Genomic DNA, 20,474 nt, shown 5'->3' on the forward strand with positions numbered 1-20,474 from the left:
TCGGCCACCTGCCCTTAAGAATCGCTGCCCTTGGCTTAAATGCAGCCAGTTTCATTTTTGAATTAGTAAGCAGGACAGTCTTTCTGGTTCTTCATTTGTAACCTGAAGACTGCTGGAGCTCCGCCTGACAACTGCTGCCTTCTGCTCAGAAATGCAAACTCAGCCACCAAGGCTGCCTTCAAAGCCTTCCCTCAGACTCCCTTCCCTTTTTGCTGTTGGGCTATTTGAAAGCTGACTGTGCTGGGAGAAAGGCGGGGATGCAGATGTTGTTCCATAAATATATTCACAGCCCTCAAAGAAGTCCCCTTCTGGGGTTCCCTTCCTGGCTGGCGGGAAATCTGAACTCTTCTTAGGTAATCATATGAGTGGCAGTTTTTACTTCTTGGACTGGCTTCTTGGACTGGCTTCGATGCCCTCGCCTTTGAAACGGGGCAGGGGGGGAGAGGGAGGTTAGTGTGTGTAGACCTCTCAAACCATTGCATGTGAGAAGCCAACCCCATGGCCTGTTCCTTTCCCCCCAGGAGACCCCTTTTCCTCCAGCATCATGGCCTCCGACTTGGAAAGCAGCCTCACATCCATTGACTGGCTCCCCCAGCTCACTCTTCGAGCGACCATTGAGAAATTAGGGGGTGCTTCACAAGCGGGCCCACCCGGGGCTGCCCGGAAGTGCCCCCCCGGCTCACCCACTGACCCCAACGCTACCCTGAGCAAGGACGATGCTGCAATCCATCAGGATGGGAAGCCGCGCTACAGCTATGCCACCCTGATCACTTACGCCATCAATTCATCGCCTGCCAAGAAGATGACCCTCAGTGAGATCTATCGCTGGATTTGTGACAACTTCCCCTACTACAAGAATGCTGGGATTGGCTGGAAGGTGAGAATGCCCACCTCTGGACAGGGGCCCTCAGCCCCGGCAAGAACCTGTTCAAGTGTAACCTCAATGCTACCTGCTGCTGCCACCTGTGCACAGGGTGCCTTACAGAGTGACATAAGAACACACTGACTCCTGTGTCGAAGAATTTATCTTCTAATTTTTGACAGCCCTATATTTAAACCTGCCCATCTGTTCAAACATTATATAGTTGAAGTTTTTCCGGTGCGAATGGGCATGCCCTCTCCCAGGCCCAGATGTTTATGTGCCAGTCTGGAGTAGGCCAAGGTACCCCCCTGCCAATGGGAAGGTGGACAGGAGTCCTTGGTCCTGGGCCTGGCGGCTGCTCAGCAGCACCAGGAACACTGTGGCTATTAACCCACTGGGGTGTTCTTCACAGGGAAGAGGAGGCACTGCACTTTCAAGTCTTAGCCAAAGCCTTTAGATGCGCCCTGAGGTTAAAACTGTAGCATTGTCGTTTCCCAGGGCTGCCTTACAAACATATGAACATATGAAGCTGCCTTATACTGAATCAGACCCTCGGTCCATCAAAGTCAGTATTGTCTTCTCAGACTGGCAGCGGCTCTCCAGGGTCTCAAGCTGAGGTTTTCCACACCTATTTTGCCTGGACCCTTTTTTGGAGATGCCAGGGATTGAACCTGGGACCTTCTGCTTCCCAAGCAGATGCTCTACCACTGATCCACCGTCCCTGGGCATGCCTCCCCAGCATGTACCCACCTTCCCCTCTGCATTGATACAATTATTATCTGATAGTCCGCATCCAAAAGATTCCAATTAAGTAAGAAACATTCATAAAGCCCTGTTAACAGTTCAGCTCACAGACTGCCTTTCCAGTGCATAAATCTCCCTCAACTGAATTCAGCTCTCAAAAGCACCAACTCTTGGCATGTCTAACAGCAAACTGTGCGTAGTTCAACACATGAGTTGTGATGCTGACATCAGTTTGTGACTTCACCTGCTAAATAGGCTAAGGGCATATTGAACCCATTCATTGGCTGAAAGCCTGATGTGTGGATCCTCTCTGGGAGAACTGCAGGAGGAAGCCTGGGGGGGGGGGCACAGGTGAGGAGTAGCAGCAGGGGCTTGTCTCTTCCCTGCTCACTGGGAAAGTTTGACCAGGGCAAAGTGGTGCAAAAGCAGCAGCACTCTGGTGATGGAAGAGATGCTGGCTCTGGGTTCAGAGTTTCCTGAAGGCAGCGGTGAGGCCTGGTCACTGCTCTTGCGGGGGGGGGGGGTAGGAGGTGGTTGCTGCTGAGCTCTGGTTCCCTGTGCCTGCCACTTCCCTCTTGCGGAGCCTGCCCTCTTCTGCTTGAGACAGTAGACACACGTGTGGGAACACCAGCTAAGGAAAATAAGCAAGGGGAAATGGACTCCCAGCCTTTTGCCTTGAGAAACAGTAGCTGAACTCCCTAGAGATATAGTTTGCACCAAATGTCAATGTCACCGCTGCTGTTGGGAAAGAGGTTTTTAAATCCATAGGGGCTTGCAGCCTTTACATCCGTGGCTTCTGTGAGCTTCTGGTCAGCACCTGCAGAGTAGCGCAGGCATCTGCTGCGAGGCTCTCGGAAAGGTCACAAGCAGATCTGAACTGGGCTTTAAAACGAACCCCAGCTTTTGTTTTTCTCTGCGGTTTAGTCAGTAGCTTCATTCTTGGTGCTCTTCCTGGTTCAGGTTGTCTTCCCTTTTTTGCCACCAAATCACAGTTGACTTGTGGTGACCCCTTAAAGCTTTCAAGGCCAGAGATGTCGAGAGGCAGTTTGCCCTTTCCTGCCTCTGCGCACTGACCCTGGGCTTCCTTGGAAGTCTCCCGTCCAAAGACCAGCCACGGCTGACCCTGCTTAGCTTCTGAGATCTGACAAGATCAGGCTGGCCGGAGCTCTCTGGGTCAGGGCTGTTGCTAGGCAGAGAAGAGCTTGGTGGGAGGTGGGTGAGGAGATAGTTTAGGATATTTCTCATTACTCAGAAGCAGATCTGATAAAAGAAAAAGTTATTGACCTGCTTTACACATAATCCTCCTGTTGGTTATTTATATGTGTGTAATTCTTCCCCTTTCTTCTTAGAATTCAATTCGTCACAATCTGTCTCTGAACAAATGCTTTCGGAAAGTGCCTCGCCCACGGGATGACCCTGGAAAGGTGAGAGGATCTAATAATGGCTGACCTACCTGGTGAGGAGGACTTCTGCCAGCGTTGTCTGGCAAAATGTGGCAAAAGTGAATGAACAAACAAACCAATAAATGAAAACCCATGAGTGAACAGACAAACCAGTAAAATAAAAAATAAATGCAAGCAGCTATTGGGAAATAGGCTTTCCCTGCCCTGGTTTCTGGAAAGGCAATAGCTGCTGAGGTAGAGGAGAAGCAAGCCCGGGGGCTTTGTTCGTCTGCATTTGGGGAAGCTACAGAGGAAGCCGTGGAACATGTCGTGTTCAGGGCCCCAGAGGCGTCTCTTGGTAGGAGACTTTGCGGAGTTTCTGCAGGGAGGCATTGATTCCCTTTCACACGTTTGCATCAGAATTTCTCTTGTCCAGCCTGTTTTGTTCTTTTGCGCACTGAAGTGAAAAGTTGGTTTTACATTCTTCTCACCAATGGAAATCTTATTTCTTTCTAGGGTTCTTACTGGACAATAGACACCTGTCCTGACATCTCCCGGAAGAGGCGGCACCCACCCGATGATGATGTGAGTGTGGCTTCCCTCCCAGTCCGTTAAGGTGGGAGGAATGGACCAGATTCCCCCCCAGAAGACATTGCTAGGGCTGCAGCTATGGCACGCTTCCACATAAGCTTTCTGAGAATCTCTGCTGTCAGGCTGAAAGAAGGAAACATTTCTAGCCACAACTGGTGCTTTGGCACTGGCTGCTGGAACTTTACAACACAGAGGAGAAGGAACAGCAGGATCCCGAGGCCTCCTCTGGTCTTCCTCATGATTAGCAGAAGCACAACTAGCCGGGGGGGGGGGGGGGGGATTGTTTTAAACTGCCCAGTGACCAGTGCAAATTGGCTTACTTTGCATAATCTCAGGTTGGGTCTCTGTCTTTTCCTGCAGCCTTCAAATTTTCCTGGCATTCTTGTCTTTCCAGTGTCTTTTGTCTTCTCATAATGTGACCTCAGTTTGGTCATTTCAGCTTCTAGGGAGAGTTCAGACTTGAGTTGAACTCGAACCCACTACTATGTCTTTCTGGTGGTCCTGGGGAGCCATCAAAGTCTCCAACACCACGTTACAAATGAATCCATTTTCTTCCTATCAGCTTTCTTTATTGTCCAGCTTCCACACCCAAACATAGTAATGCTTAAAACGTCATCATTTAGAGACCCAAACACAGGTCCTTATTCACTTTACATAATTGAGAAGAATTTTCTTGCACTTTAAATAGCAAGAGGACACCAAAATATCTTGCTAACATGGTAGTTTACAACCTGTTCAGACTTGGTGCCCATTTTTAATCCCAATCTCCAACATGGCATCCGAATTTTAATGTTTTGCACCCATTCCCTTTCTTTCAGCTCCCCGCCCCTTCTCTGTCTTGAGCATCTTTATACTGCAGGCCTAACAATAATTTAGTTTCTGTAGGGAACCCTGGAGATTCTTTTCTGATGCAGACGATGGCAAGTTCTTAGTACCGACACCAAATTCTAGTTCCCAGGATTTCTTGGAAGGAGCCATGATGACTTTTAAACACTGGCACAGAGCTAGCTCACTTGCTGTGTAGGCTCTCTCTGTTCTCTGCCCCTCCGTTGTTCCAGTGTGAAATTGTGGTATTTCTAGTGCAACCCAATTTCGGCCAGTCTGCAGCAAGTGGTCTTGAAGGCCAGTATCCCAGGCCACGGCTTGCAAGTTTGCGCTGCAGCAGGAGGCCAGGCTTGAGTTGGGTCTGTGCTTGGGTGAGAGAGGGACCACCAGGGAATCCCGGTAGACCCCACAGTGAGCTGTGCAGAAGTTTGGTGTGACATTAAAGGCCATGTGGAGAGAGGATTCAGGGACATTTTGCCACACCCAAAAGCGAGCAGTCCCCTAGCCAGAGCTCATTCCTACTCAGAGGAGTAGCAGGGTCTCCCAAGCAAACTGTCAGCTGTCCGTTGATGGAAGTGCTCCGGCTTTCCAGTGTACGTCAGTGGGCTGGTTTGTTTAGCGTAGTCCGTGTGGCCTTTGGTAGAATATTGACATATGTTGAAGGAAGTGAATAGGGTGTGTGACCCTCTGACTTGGGAATCAGATGTCTCCGTTTCCCCAGCATGTATGTTGCTGATGTGTGTCGCTTCTGTCCTTTTGTGTGTCTGTGTGCGTGCGCATGTATTGCCCTGAGCCTGCACCTGGCGACTTTTCTGCAATGCTGTTTCCTGTACAGTTGTGACTTGCACGTGCACAGACGGTGCTTTTCTTTCCACCCCCAGTTATCACAGGACTCCCCGGAGCAAGAAGCAAGCAAGAGCCCCCGGGGGGCTGTCCCCGTCAGCTCAGACACATCGCTGTCCCCTGAGTCCACTCCCCAGCTGTCCCTGCAAAGCACCTCACCCATTGGCAGCTACAGTCAGGTGAGTGGGGGGAGGCTGGGGAAGAGGATCAGGAAGGGGAGGCCAGAAGGCAGAAGAGGGGAGGGTGTAAAGGGATGCAGAGAGGGATGAGCAGCTCAGGTGAACACGCCCCACACACCCCACCTTCCAGTGAAGAGTAAGGGAGGGGTCTCAGCTGGGCCAGCCGCGCTCTCTTTCTCTCAGACTGCTGGGAAGATAGCAGGGAGGCAAAGGGGGCTCGGGCAGGCTTGAAGTTGGCTGCAGGGTGACTTTTCTCCTGAGGAGCCCTGCTTGGAGGCCTCTGACAGCAGCCTGGCAAAGCTTTTCCCTGCCCCAGGTAGCTTCACCTGCTTAATTACTTCAGAGCAGTATTGTTCATGGCTCAAAAGCCCAGTGGCCTCTTCAAGATGATTCCAGCTGAAGGCAGCCAGGCCCAGAGGCTGGAGGGGATGGAATTGCAGCCACCTGATCAGTACAGAAGAGGGTTTTCTTTGCCTCTTCGGCATCAGTGGGATGGCTGTGATTTCATGGGTGTGCGTGCACAACACGCAGGGGAGAAAAGAGGGTGGAACCTGGCTGTGCTACAGATGATATTTGAGGGACCCCTCCCCATCGTCTTGCCCCTCCCCTCAGGGCCTGATGGGGCTGCCTGGGACAGCTGCTCCCAGCTGGCCTGGCTCCCGGGCCTGTTCCATGTGAAGCCGTTTTGGTGCCTGGAGTGACTCCCCAAACATGCCTCTGAGAATCCAGAAACTGGTTGGTGTGTTGAAGCAGTTGGAGGCGGGGCTGTGGGTGACGCCCCTCGAAGCTGTGCTTGATGCCCCTCCCCTTTTGTCCTTTGCAGAACGCGGGGCCCGTGGATGTGGCAGCCACTGTGGCTGGAGGGCAGAACCGCGAAGGGACGGATGTGCCTCCACCCCACTACAGCACCAGCCACGACTTGAAATTCTCCTACTCTGAGATCAACTTCCAGGACCTGAGCTGGTCGTTCCGGAATCTGTATAAATCGATGCTTGAGAAATCCTCCTCCTCCTCCTCCCAGCATGGTAATAACAAGAGTGCCGGGCAGGGCTGGGCTGGGCTGGGGGAGGAGGAGCAAGGAGGTCCTGGCGTCTGAGCAGCACTTGCTGCTTGTTTGTTGTCGAAGTCCACCCCTGGTTTGTCTGCTGGTGCCCTCCCCTTCAAGACTGGCCCTGCTGGTTGAAGCAGCTCCTTGTCTGTGCTGGGGCCTTCTCGAAGGCTGACTCTGGTCTTACAGATTGTACCATCCTTTTATTCCTAATTATCAAAACTAGGAAGGATATCATGTGAAGCCAAGATAGCAGGTGCCAAACACAAGGAAGTCCTGGGTCATATTTACTGTTGTAAAAAATCCTAATATTTCCTTGGTTTTGTGCTCACAAAAGAAAAGGAGGGAGGATCTCCGGCTGCCCCGAAGGCTGCTGGGAAGTGTGGCCAGGAGCCCTTGCTGCAGGGGGGCAGGCCCCTCTCTCCTGGGGAAGAACCGCGGTGGGCCGGGCCGTCACGCGGATGGCCCTCTTTTGTTTGTTTATTACACTTTCTACCTTGCATAAATAATGCAAATAAAACAGCAATGATAAAAAATACATAAAAGAACACAATTTAAAACCTCAGTTAGGACTGCCGATAAATGAAAACTAAAATTAGTCAGATGCAGCCCTAAATAAAACTCTGGAAGATTCCAAGGGGGGTGGGGAGGGAGCTGCACCTGTGTGGGGCTGCTACAGAAAAGGCCCTGTCTTGTGTGCCCACCAGCAGTTCAACTGTGTGATAAGATGTATATTTTGCACCATCAGCCCCGGCCTTTTTGCTTTATCTCTAGTGACTGGTGCAGCTCTTTATTTTCTTGCTGCCTTTGAGGTAGCTCAGAGAACCTCTGTCTGGTCCGGATTAAGTTTCAGCTTGTTCTCCTCCGTCTAGCCCATTACTAACTCCAGGCCCTGGGTCAGAACATCAGCAGCATTGCTGGGATCCAGTGGGAAAGAACGGCGAGCTTGGCGGCATCCCCCATCAGTAACACCCCAGCCCCCTTCCTCCTCCCGATGACCTCTCCCCGTGGCCTCACCCGTTAACGCTTTCCTCTTGCTTCTGCCTTCAGATTTCTCTTCCCTCCTGGGGGACATGCAGCCCTCCAACCACAGTTACTACATGTACCAGCAGCAGCAGCAGCAGATGCCCTCGGCGGTGGGGGCGGCCCCTTCCCTCCACACGCCAACCCCAGAAGGCTGCCCATCCCAGGGTGGCAAGCAGCAGCAGCAGCAGGCAAGCGAGAACTATGGCCCCCCTCCTGTGATGTCCCTTCACCCTTCTTCCATGCAGCATGGAGGATACCACCAGCATCAGCAGCACCACCCACACTCGCATTCGCAGCAGCAGCAGCAGCAATCGCAGGCTTCCATCAATAGCGCTGGCTTTGGTGAGTTCCAGAGGGGATCAAGGTAGCAGGAGTGAATGGACGGGGGGGAGACACATTTACCCAGGATTTAGGATGCCTCCTTTTCTTGGAGAACCTCTCTGGCAGAGGAATCCCTCTGTGAGACTTAGACAACACACAAAAGGCATACCACACATTTCATTTTTGAGTGTGCAGGGGTCTCTGACCTTTTTGAACCTGTAGGCACCTTTGGAATTCTGACACAGGGTTTTGGGTGCAGCTGCAAAATGACTGCCACAAGAGGTGGAGCCAACCATAAAATGGCTGCCACAGGAGGCGGAGCCAACCGCATGGGAGGCCGTGCATAACTTGAATAACAACGTCGTCATTTCAGGCAGACATTCTGATTAACAGGATGGCTACTGAAATTAACATATCTCAGAGAACTTTCTCGCCTAGACTTTCAGGCATACAGTCCTGTGTGCTGCAGTGCTGGAGTGGCAGCTGCTGCCAAAGCAACATTTTAAATCTGCGCAGCCAATCAGGTCTCCAGTGGCCGGTCTGAAGCCCCGCTTGGCCCCGCCCACTCCCTAAGAGCACATGGTAGACCCCAAGACAGGGGTCAGTGGCTGAAGACGGTCCTGGGACCCCAGCGGGAGGTGTGAGCATGACAGATGGGTGTGTCCCTGAGGGCAGCAGAGATTGTGCTCATCAGCTCTGCTCTGAGCCTGCCTTTGGGTTCTGCTGAGCAGCAGCAGCAGCAAAAAGAGCTAAGGCTGTGAAGGGCTCCCAGAGGTTCTCTAGTGGGCCTGAGCCAAGATGTCCTTGGAAGCCCCCAGCCAAGATCTCATTGCTGGGCCTTCCTTGCAGCCCCATCAGTCCCTTGAAGCAAAATGAGGGGAGCATTTTGGCTCCTTCTCTCCTTCCCAGGAAAGAGACCTTTGTCCCAGTCTGGGTTGGAGTTCCACGTTGATGTAAACTACACTAGGGAGAGGAGAAGCATTTTGGTACAGTGAAAGAATGGCTCACTCACTATTTTAGTGAGAACGCCCCCCCTTTTCATATCCTTTGAGACGAGAGTCAGGGGAAGAGAGGCACCGTGCACTTTCAGCTGACTTCTGCACCCTCTTCTCCAGCATTCCCCCTGGATTGGTGCTCCAACATTGATTCCCTGAAAGAAAGTTTCAAGATGGTGAACCGATTGAACTGGTCAAGCATTGAACACTCTCAGTTCTCAGGTAGGCAACCGGTTGCGTTACGCCACTTCCTTCCGCCCTTCGCTCTGTGTCTTTCGGCCAGCGGCCTCGTAGAAAGGGCAAAAGGTGGGTGATGTAGAGGCAGGCAGCTTCAGGAGGAGATTAGACAGAGGAATGGCCTGGCAGTGGCTCCTACCCTGGGGGCTAAAGGGAACCTGCTTGATCAGAGGCAGGCAGCCTCTGAGGCCCAGAGCCAGGAGGCAACATCGAGAGAAGGCCTCGGCCTCTCTGCCCCACTGCTGGCCCTCCAGAGGAGCCGGTTGGCTGCTGGGTGGGAGGCCAGGATGCTGGGCTGGAGGGACCCTCCCTGGCCCGAGGTTCTCAGCTGCAGGAGTAAAGGCAGAAGTGTCGGGAAGAAGCAGCTGTTGGGAGGGGTGGAGAGAGTCTGACCTCTCTTTCTCTGGCCCCCTGCAGAGTTGATGGAGAGCCTACGCCAAGCTGAGCGTAAGAACTGGACCCTCGACCAGCATCACATTGCCAACCTCTGTGACTCCCTCAATCACTTCCTGACCCAGACCGGCCAGCTCCCTCACCTGGGAGGCCCCCCGCAGCCGCCCCGCATCTCCGAGTCCTGTGCCATGAGCAGTGGCAAGCAAGAGCAGCAGCCCATGAACCAAGGTACCGAGGAGGGGGGCGTTCGGGAGGGGACAGGGCAGGAGAAGGGCTGGGGTGTCCCGGCTCAGCCTGAGGGGCCGGTCTTGCCTGGTCTCAGCTGCAGCAGGCCCTGCACACTCACCTGGCCTGGGGAAGGAGACATGCCACACGCGGAGGAGAGTAGTCAGGGGCTTTGCAGCGGCTGGCTGTGCTACGCGGGGAAGTGGTGCGCATGAGCCCAGGGCTGCTGTGGGGAAAACAGGCTGTGCTGAAACTGGTGGACGTTGGGTTGCGAAGCACGTCCAGCGAGACCCTGCCTGCCAGAGGTGTGCCTGTGGAGCCGCATTTCAAGGGCCAGGGGCTGAGGCACACGCTGCTCTGCCCTGCCGTTATGTCATGGCCAGGGGGCAGGGTGGGGGGGCTGCTGACCAGTTTCTCTGCACAGTTAACAAGCAGCGGATTTGGGCAGCCAAAAGAGCCTCAGCGGGAGATTCACCCAAAGCACTCAGGAAGGCTTGCTGTGTAGGATTGGAAAAAACAATGTCTTATTGGCACTCCGCAGTGCAGCCAAGCCTTCCCAGTTCCTGAGGGTCCAGGACCCACCCACTCCCAGCAGGGGGCGAACTACATGCGATGAATCGCTCTCTCGTGTCTGGAATGTCTTTTGTTGTCCAGGACTTCAGCCCAGGAGGTTGGATTCTGCTTCTCTCCCTTGCGGTGGCAGCTGCTGCTTTGAGGCTGCGCTGCACAAACATCCGGGCACTTAGCTGTTGCCCAGGCTGGCCTGATCTCATCCAAGCTCAGAAACTCAGCCTTGGCTCGTGTTGGGGTGGGAGAGCCCCAAGGAATACCAGGGTTGCAATGCAGAGGCAGGCAAGGGCCAGCCGCCTCTGAAATGTCTCCTGCCTGGGAAACAAGCACTGCCCACCCGCACCCCCCACTCGACTTAGCCTAAGAGTGAGGACAGTATTATCTGTCTCGTGCAAGTGCTCGTTTGTTTCCCTGTGGTGCGCAAGAAGGACTTCCAGGCAACCAGGCAAGGCCCGTATTATACCTGGGAAGAGAACTGGTGCTTTTGTGTGTGATTGAAAAACGAAAGATGGAATAAGGATGGACTACTACTCTTATGAAAGGATAGTAAGAGACAAGTGTGTTAAGAGCTATAATAATGAACGCATGCCAGTTTTGTCCTGTAACTTGAGGAGGAGGAGGGTGGGTAGTCTTGCGTGGGGTGATCGGCAGGGAGTGAAATGAGTTCACCTCTAGAAAGGAAACTGATGCCATTCCAAACAGACTGGTGTTTTCTGAAGACTTCTCTTCAGCTGTATATGACAGTTCTTTTTGATCAGTGGGTGTTGTGGGTTTCTCTGTGGCTGGGGAAGGAGCAGCTGACCAGATTCCTTTATCCCAATGGGAAGCATCCTCGCTTCATGAGGGTGACCACAGCATAAAGCTGTAGGCAGGCACTGGGAATGCCTAGAAGCCGCTGAACGCATCCCTTGTTTCTTTGCTGCCAGCCAGTCACTGGGGCTATTGACGGTCACTTCTCCCCTTTCTCTGCTAGTGAACTCCTATGGTCAGCCGCAGCCTCCGCATCTCTATTCTGGACCATCTCCCATGTACCAGATGCCCACCCAGGACTCTCCAGCATATAATCGCCCAGGTAGGAAGGCCATGTGGAAGAAGGACCTGTTGAAAGTAAATGTCAAAGAACTTCTTTGCTGCCCTGACCAGGACAGCCCAGCTGCAAGCCCAGGGATCTCGATGTCAGATCTCGGAAGCTGAGCAGGGCCAACCCTTGGAATACCAGCAGTCTGGAGACAGGAGCAGGCTTTAATTCAGCCACCTCCCTGAATATCTTCCAGGTCCCCCGTAGGGCTCAGTCACCAAAGGTCGCCACACACACTCACATGCACACAACACACACACATAAAAATACAGATAGATCCAGGTGGGCAGATCCTCTCTGTTTCTGCAAATCTAGGTAAATCACAAAAGGACATGTGTATCCTAGTTGTAGTCCATAATATATATGTAATAATATAAAAACACAGGAAGAAAGAACTTTGCTGACTTGTGCTTACATCTGCTGTCATACACCTCTTGGGGGGTGGGGTCAGTAACACAGATCAGACAGTTGTGTGGTGTGCTGTGGACATTGCCTGGCCAGAAGGACACCAGCCTGGAGAGAGGAAGGTGCAGGGTGGGGGGTACATAAACTTTCAGGGGATGGGGGGAGAAGAGTTTTCTCCCCAGGACTTTCTGACAGGAAGATTTGAGGCTGCGATGGGGGAAAAATCCCTCTTGTGTGACACAGAGTGTTGGCCTAGAGGGACCATTGGCCTGATCCAACATGGCTTCTCTTATGTTCTTATGTGGCACAGAGTGTTGGACTGGATGGGCCATTGGCCTGATCCAACAGGGCTTCTCTTATGTTCTTATATGACACAGAGTGTTGGACTGGATGGGCCATTGGCCTGATCCAGCAGGGCTTCTCTTATGTTCTTATATGACACAGAGTGTTGGACTGGATGGGCCATTGGCCTGATCCAACAGGGCTTCTCTTTATGTTCTTATGTGACACAGAGTACTGGACTGGAGGGGCCATTGGCCTGATCCAACAGGGCTTCTCTTTATGTTCTTATGTGACACAGAGTACTGGACTGGAGGGGCCATTGGCCTGATCCAACAGGGCTTCTCTTTATGTTCTTATGTGACACAGAGTACTGGACTGGAGGGGCCATTGGCCTGATCCAACAGGGCTTCTCTTTATGTTCTTATGTGACACAGAGTGCTGGACTGGAGGGGCCATTGGCCTGATCCAACAGGGCTTCTCTTATGTTCTTATGTGACACAGAGTGTTGGCCTGGAGGGACCATTGGCCTGATCCAATATGGCTTCTCTTATGTTCTTGTTCACACTCAAAATATATAGCTGGGGGGGCAGGGGGGATCTGAGGACTTTTTGAATTTCCAAATGAAAAAAAAGGGATATTTTGGGGATCACTAGAAAAAAATTGTGAAGACATAATATTTAAATAATATAAGAAAAATATTTTCAAGATTTTTTGTTTTAATAATTTTGGCAAAACTTAATATGCTATAAATGTGTTTAATGATTATGCATTATATAGGTTCAATGTTATGAAATTTGCTTAATACCCAAATATGCTGGTAGTCCTACCAATTATGACTCTGTGAGAGAGTTCTGTCCATAATAATATGCTTTCTCAAGTATTATACTACTTTTTCTTATAAAATAACTCACAAAGCAGAATTTTTGCTCACAACTCTTAAGCTTAGAGGGAACATGAGTCCACACCATTATCTATATGACAGCCCTTCAAGTACTTGAGGACAGTGATCGTATCTCCTCTCCACACTAAACATCCCCAGCTCCTTCAACCTTTCCTCTTAGGGCTTGGTCTCCAGATCCCTCACCATACTTGTTGCCTTCCTCTGGTCACATTCCAGCTTGTTTATATCTTTCTGAAATTGCAGTGCCCAAAACTGAACACAGTATTTTGGGTGAAGTCTTGCCAGAGCAGAGTAAAAGGATACCATCACTTTGTGTGATCTGGACACTATACGTCTGCTCATACAGCGCATTTGCCTTTTTAGCTACTGCATCACACTGCTCACTTATGTTCAGTGTATGATCCACCAAGATCCCTAGATCCTTTTCACACATACTACTGTCCAGACAAGCCTCCCCCATCCTATAATTTATACATTGGATTTTTCCTATCTAAATGCAGGACTTTACATTTATCCCTATTAAAATTGATTTTGTTTTATCCCCATTCATTTTATTTGTTTTAATATATACCTTCTTTACATATAATGCAACTTCTCCCCTATTCCTTACTTGTCCCTTTTAAATAAGTTGCATCCCTCAGTCCTAATATCCCAGTTGTGAAGTGTCATCCCACCAAGTTTCAGTTAAGGACTATTAGGTCATAGTCCCTTTCCTCTGTTAGGACTTCCAGTTTTCTTGCTTGTTTCCCATTCTCTGTGCATTGGTGTAGAGACATCAGAATCCATATTTTATGCTCCCTGAGGTTTCATTTCTGTACTTACATGTGAATTAATGTAATTAATTAATTGCTGCTCCTGCAAAACTGTAGTGTTCTTGTCTTCAGTTATTGGCATCATACCAAGCTTTGAATTTTTGTCTTGCTTCCCCATAGGATTTAATTTAAAGCCTTTAAAATTAATTTAAAGGATTTAATTTAAAGGTTTGCAGGGCTCTTGCCAAACATATTTTTTCCTACCCTCGTGAGGTGTGAACCATCTCCCGATAGACGACCTCCCATCTCGAAAGTGTGTGGTCCAAAAATCCAAACTTTCCTGATGACACCATCTACATAGCCGGTCATTTATTTGCAGTCTTCTTCTTTCCCTTCCTGAGCCATGGCCTTTGAGAGGAAGAACTGATGAAAACAGTCTGTGCTCCCAGGTCCTTCATCTTCTTACCCAGAGTCATGTGGTCTCTTTTAATACGTTCTGGGCTGTGCCAGGCAGTTTCATTTGTTCCCACATGGATCAGCAGGAAAGGATAATCATCTGTGGGCTTGAGAAGTCTTCCTACTCGTTCAGGCACATCCTGGATGCATGCACCTGATAGACAGCAGACCTCTCGAGATGACAAGTCTGGTCGGCACACTTGAGGCTCTCCCCCTCTCAATAGGGAATCCCCAATTACCAGCAGACGCTTCTTCCTATATTGGGAAGCAGAAGCTTGAGTCCTCTCCTCCTCGGGGTTCTGAGAAATCTCCTTCAAACTTTGCAGGGGCTGGGCAAGTTGCCCTTGTACCAGTGTCCCAGAATCAGTATTGATGGAGAGATCCTGGAACTGATTGCTTAGCAACAGAGACTAAGAAAGCCTCCTGATTGTCCTGCTCCTGTGGGTTACCTTTTTCTATGCCTCTTTGTCCTGTGTTAGTTTTCCTCATCCTCCTGTTTCCCTCTCAAGAGCATTTAATGGGTTCTGTCCATGAAATTTTTGCCTTCCCTTATAAACTGGAGTGTGGACAAGTGTGCCTCAAGTCTTGTATCTTCTTCTCCAGCAGGGCTACCAACTTACACTTGCTGCATGTATAATTGCTCTTGCCCTCAAGTAAGACATGCCACAGACAGTGCACATCACTGCCTCTGCTCTTTCACCAGCCATGCTGCTGCAAACCATTTCAAATTTCAAGCCCAATCCAAACTAGTTCTCCTTATCTTGCACCTCCCTGATAACTCCACTCACTCACTGCCTCCCAAGACTAACTGTGAATAGATGCTCACCTTCCTGCAGGGTACTTGATGGAGATTCTCTGGCCAGGAGATAGGAGGGGGTAATACTGTTCACCACCATCACCCCATAAGTAACCCTATCCCTGGGCAGGTGACATGAACAACTTCCAGAGTGGTGGATGTGCAGCAAAGCTGTGGTCAACATCTGTGCACTCAGTCTATGGAGTGGTGCTGACTTTGCTTTCATCCTGCTTCCCCTTGAGGGTCACGTAGAGGTGGCGCATGTGGGCACCATGTCCCCTGTGGAGGAACAAGGGGCTCTCCTGGCAGGTCTAAACCGCTGGTGGTTGTGGTGAGCCATCTCAGAACATCACGGAGCCTAGGCCTATGATCAGCAATGGCTGTGGCAAGCAGTCGGCTGCTTGACAGTTCCAGATGTTTGAGCAAATGCTGCACACCTAGCAGCAGGCCAGCACTGGCAGGTGGGAGGAGATGTTCCAGTCCTGGCAGCCCTCCCCTCAAAGCAGACTGGGACCTACAATTGGACACTTTCAGTAGCAGCTTTATTGACATCCTGAGTTTCCCACCCTCTGCCTGAGCCAGAAGTTTTCACCCTTGGAATGTCAGAAGCTCTGGCAGTGAAGCTGGTCATGGAAGAGCTTCAGTTTCACCTCTGGGTGGCACAGTTCGCCCTGGTGATTGATCATGCCTTGAACACTGGGTGCAGAGGGTGATGGGCACCAGCCCTCCTTTGGGCCAGTAGTGTCTGGCCATATAGCCCCATGCCTTCTGGGTCAGTTGCCAGAGCAGTTCTTGCCACACTAACAATAATTCCTCCTCTCAAAAGGAACACTGGCCCCCCTTTTGGTGGGGTTGTCAGTGGTGTGCCCACCTTGGGGGTTTGGCCAGAAGGAAAACGGTTGACACCGGCATCTCCGGGAACCCACCTGAACAGCCCATCTCACCTGGAAGGAGCTGGCTGAGCCTCCAGCTGAGAGTTAATATACCTGTATTCTCCCCCCTCCCCGCCCCAAGGGGAAAAAAATTAACCATGCATTACGCAATCAATAAATGGGTGGGATATTATTAGTGCGAGCACCCCACAGCATTCCACACCAACTGGAGGAATTCCACTCAGAAAGAGAGAGAGCAAACTCAGTATTATTGGGGAGCTTTGTTGCTTAGAGGCCATTGCAGACACGTGTAGCCGTGTAGGAGGCTCCTGTGCTCTCCAAAGCAGAATCTCTTAATGGGGAAGTAGGTCCACAACCCCAAGCTGTTTCACCTTACAAAAAAGGAGTCCAATTTAAATCCTCCTCCTTCAGACCCTGGAGAGCTCCTGTCCAAAGTGCTTCCCTTCTTGATAACACTTGATTGTAATCTTGATGCAGGCCCAGGAATCTTTTCAGCAGCAAAAAAATTCCAGCTGTTGTTCAGAGGACCCTGATGTTTAGGAAGAGCTCTGGCCACCTTCCCAGCTTGATGCAAGGTTGATGCTTGCATATTGTGGTCTGAATGGTGGTTCTGACCATTCCTGCGTACGTGAGACTGCAAGGCCATTTCACAGCATGTATCGTGCTTTTGGAATGGACAGTTAGCAAATGTTGGAGTACAGTAACTCCCAGTATTTAGTTAATCCTAAAATACGTCAGTCCTGAGCCTGTTGTTGCAAAGGCCATCTGGGTAAATTACCCTTTGGGATGGTTCTGCCTAAAGGAAGTTCAGCCAAAGGTATCTTTTCCCACTTCACTGCATACTAACATATCCCCCAAATTCCTTGAATGCTTGTAAGTAAGCAAAGGACATGATTTACATTTGGAGATGTCATATAGTAAGAACCCAATATTTTTGCAAAACACCTCAAATGTACTTCTAAGTCCTATCATATATCAATGGGATAAGCATCCTATCTGTTTGTTTTTTATTTTAGGCGTTCTGTGGTATTTCTAGCTTGTGCTTCTAAAATCCTTGCCTGCCTATTGAAATCCCTATCATCACTACAATTCCTTCTCAGTCTTAGCATCTGTTTAGGGTAAATTCTTTCTCAAATGAGAAGGGTGCAAACTATCACAGAAATGATCTCTTAAGGCCTTTTTGCCCACCAAGAAGTGGAATATCAGTAGCTAGGCCAAGCAGCCTCTAATGCAGGGGTGGTGAAACTTGCTTAGCATAAGAGTCACATAGAATAAATGTCAAATGTTTGAGAGCTGCAAGACATGTATTTATGACAATTCGTAATACTTTCTTTGCACAGAAAGATAAAATATGTATGTAAGCACTTTACAACATGTCCATGCTTCTTAGAAGGAGACTTTTATTTTTTAAAAAGCTGGGAATAACAGTCCCCATAAGACCAGCATAGGGAAAAGTTAGGGAATTATTTTTTGGTGCCAGCAGGAGAAGGACACACACACATGTAGTATATAAATAAAACACTGACCACCATTTGCATCATCATGCATCTCTCTTTGCCTTGACCCCAAGATTAGTAAATACAGCTCCTACAATAACTACGCAACTAAGGGAGAACCCTGCACCACCCTCTTTAATTCCATCTCTCCTTCCAGTGGCTCCCTCCGCTCTTAGGCTCTCTTTCCCTGATCTAGGTCTCTGGGTGACCTCTGTGGTGGTGGAGGACAGCTTGAAAGCCTGCCTGTTTCTCCCGCCTTCCTTGCTTCACACATGTCAGAAATAGTTGTCTACCTATGGGCTAATGTTCAGAGGCTGACTGAGGTTCCAGTGCTTGCATTAAGGTCCTCCGGAAGCTGCACAATATGTGTGAAAGAGCTGCATGGGGCTCCCAAACCAGTTTGGCCACCCCTGGTCTAGTGAGTGGGTTCATTCACACACCTTTTAAGGAATGAAGTTTTTTGCATTATTCAAAATACCAACACAGATGAGCTAGGAAGTGTCAGCTTGCAAGGGTACGTTTTTCTAGGAAATAAACCAGAAAGAGAAATATTAGTTACCCTACACTTGAATTCGCTCCGCCCCCCCTTGGAAGAATGGGCTTGGTATGACAGGTAGCCTGACAGGATGCTCTTCATCCCCCCCCCCCGTCTTTTCCAAACAGGCAGCCAGGTTTAACTCTTCTCCTCCCAGCAGTGTGGGTCTCCCAGCCACTGTTCCCTCTAAGCTGAGTGAGTGTGAGCTGGCTCACAGCTTTTTAGCCTCTAGCTCACCCATTTTTGACTTAGCTCAGGAGGGATGACCTCAGAGCACAACTTGAAGGCCAGCAGCTCACAAAGTAGAATTGTTGCTCGCAAGACTGCAGCGGAGAGGGCACCTTGCTCCCCGCTCTGGATTGATCAAAGTGCCGCTGGCTGCTCCTATAACATTTTGCCTCACCATCCTTTAGTGCTTGCCAGTGGGGAATGGAAAGACAAAGCATCTTTTGTGGAGCGCAGACAGCCCTGTACATTTGCCATAATTAAGTACAGGTTTTCTTCCTGGAGCAGCAAAGAGTTTATAGCTGTTTTGAGAGAGAGAGAGAGACTCTCAAGGCCAGTCACAACAAGAGTGATGGAGATCAGTCCTCCCTACAAACAGCTGTGTCCCTGGGCAGGTGAAATGAAGCACAGTAGATGTCCAGTCCAGCAGCAAAGGCATGCCTCCTACTGGGTGGTGCGGGGGGTGCAGGCCTGGCCACGACATCCCCCTGCTCTCGGAGGGCTGCTTCCTTCCTTCCTTCCTCCCGTTATTTAGATACCCTGTGACTCCAAGCTGCATTGAAAGAGCCAAGGAATTTCCAGAACGTGCCCAACTAGAAAAACTAGAACGGCAGTGTGGGTATTGATAGCAACGATTGCATAATTTTCAGAGCAGGATTGCGGTTCACCTGGCACATAACTGGGCGTGTGTGTGTTGGGGATCAAAGAACGCTGTCCTCCCACCATGGTACACAGTAGTTCACATTATTAGCCACTTTTCAACACAACAGGCAGTTTAATTCCCATTTTCTTCTTCTTTCCTCCCAATGTATTCAGGTCATCATCTGGTTCCACGGCCACCTCCAGGCGCCAATGAGGAAATCCCTGATGATTTCAACTGGGATTTGATCACCTAGCAAGTTACAGACTTGACCGCATGTCCCTTGCGTAGGGGGTGGGAAGGGGAGTTGGGGAGGGGGGGGAGGGGGCGCCCAGTAGCAGGGCCAGCCCCCTCCGCCTCTTTGCCTTGCCTGTATATAGGAATATATCCTCTCCTTCTTCCGCCAGAGAAGCTGCTGCAAGATGCTGCCGAAGATAATCCTTCCGAATGCCCTGTTTTGCCCTCTTTTCTCTTCTTTAGTTTGTTGTTCTTATTATTATTCTTATCCTCCATAATTGTGCACAGCCCCCCCCCCTTCTGCTCCATCTCCTGGCCTTGGGTGTGACCTGCTGCCTGGCAGCTGTGGAGGGAGGGTGGGAGGGCTGGCAGAAGACTGTTTTGTGGTGCCGTGAGAGAAATCCTGGAGGACGTCTTTCCCTTCCTCCATCGTCACTCGTGTTGAGCAATCCCTCTTTCCCTTCCAGGTGGTCAGTGACTCTGTTGTGTCGGCTGCAAGAGTGAGAGAGCCTTGTGGATCTTGAAAGTCTGTCATAATTATGTTCTTTCTTAAATGTTGTAACGGGGTGAGGGGAGGGGGAGGGAGGCGATCTAAAGGAGTCTGGGAGCTTCCTCACACCGCCTGAGGCAGGAGGGGGGAGGAGGCCTTCAGAGCAGGAAGGTGCTGGAAGGGAGGCTGGCCAGAAAGGGGGGAGTGTCTGGGGAAGGAAGATGGGGGAGGCGTGCCCTGCTTTGTACACTGCCCTTTTCCAATCACTGCCCTTTTCCAATCACTGCCCTGGGCAGATGAGGGAAGTGCTGTTTGTGTCCCTTGGATCCTCCTGTCGGACAGGCCAGACCCCTTTATGGAAGCAGACTCCTTGGGGCTGGCCTCTTTTCTTTTATTGCCTTCTCTAATAATGCAGCAAGGCTTCTTATTTGAATATACAGATAAGAAATGCAAATCAAGAAGTGCCCCTTTTACCTGCAAGCTTTTTTTAAAAAAAAAGTTCTACGTTTTCTGCCCCCTCAATTCTCTGGCAAGAGTTTGTGATGGGAGGGGGGAAGCGGAGGGAGTCTTTCCTGCCCCCTTCCTACGTGGTGGCTGGAGGAGGTGAAGGGAGGCCTGGAGTGCTGAGGCCACGCTGGAGTGAAGAGGCTGGACGGGTCCTTCCGTGGGTGCTGGAAGGACCGGCGCTCAGCTGCACGGCAGCCACCCCACAATGGCTTCCTCCTGCTCTTCATAATCTGCCCACAGCAAGCCTGTTCTGTGTGAGGGGGAAACCAAGCTGGAAACGCAACCATTGTGGGAACAATGCCGTGCCAGGGGTGGGGACGTCTTTAGCGTTGCTTTTAACTTGCTGTCGCGTTGGATTCTGAGGGGGGAGGGGGCCTTTTTTGGTCTTGGGAGGGAAAGGGTCATCGTTGTGTGCTCTGAGAGGAGAATACCTGAGCCAGATTTGTGGAGGAGTTTTAACTGTAATGCCCCAGGAAGAGGATGATGTGATGGGGAGGTTCTTGCCGGGAAGGGCTGGTGGAACACAGTGGAGAGAGAGAG

At 50.5% G+C, this 20,474-nt stretch overlaps 1 protein-coding gene across 2 annotated transcripts; it reads left to right on the top strand.

Moving 5' to 3' along the window:
• Positions 1–489: 489 nt before the first annotated feature.
• On the top strand, positions 490–19,228 carry FOXJ2 (forkhead box J2). 2 transcript variants are annotated; one of them, XM_060246164.1, is made up of 10 exons: positions 494–877; positions 2,956–3,030; positions 3,505–3,573; positions 5,286–5,426; positions 6,250–6,451; positions 7,525–7,842; positions 8,937–9,038; positions 9,471–9,674; positions 11,215–11,313; positions 18,877–19,228. In XM_060246164.1, the coding sequence occupies exons 1-10, from the start codon at positions 545–547 to the stop codon at positions 18,954–18,956; spliced, it is 1,623 nt and encodes a 540-aa protein (XP_060102147.1). In that variant the 5' UTR covers positions 494–544; the 3' UTR covers positions 18,957–19,228. The 2 variants fall into 2 exon arrangements, with proteins under 2 accessions (XP_060102148.1, XP_060102147.1); XM_060246165.1 differs by lacking the exon at positions 9,471–9,674 and having other exon boundaries at positions 490–877.
• The last annotated feature ends 1,246 nt before the right edge of the window (positions 19,229–20,474 follow it).

This window comes from Heteronotia binoei, chromosome 9 (assembly GCF_032191835.1).
Source record: "Heteronotia binoei isolate CCM8104 ecotype False Entrance Well chromosome 9, APGP_CSIRO_Hbin_v1, whole genome shotgun sequence".
NCBI classification, from domain to species: Eukaryota; Metazoa; Chordata; class Lepidosauria; order Squamata; family Gekkonidae; genus Heteronotia; species Heteronotia binoei.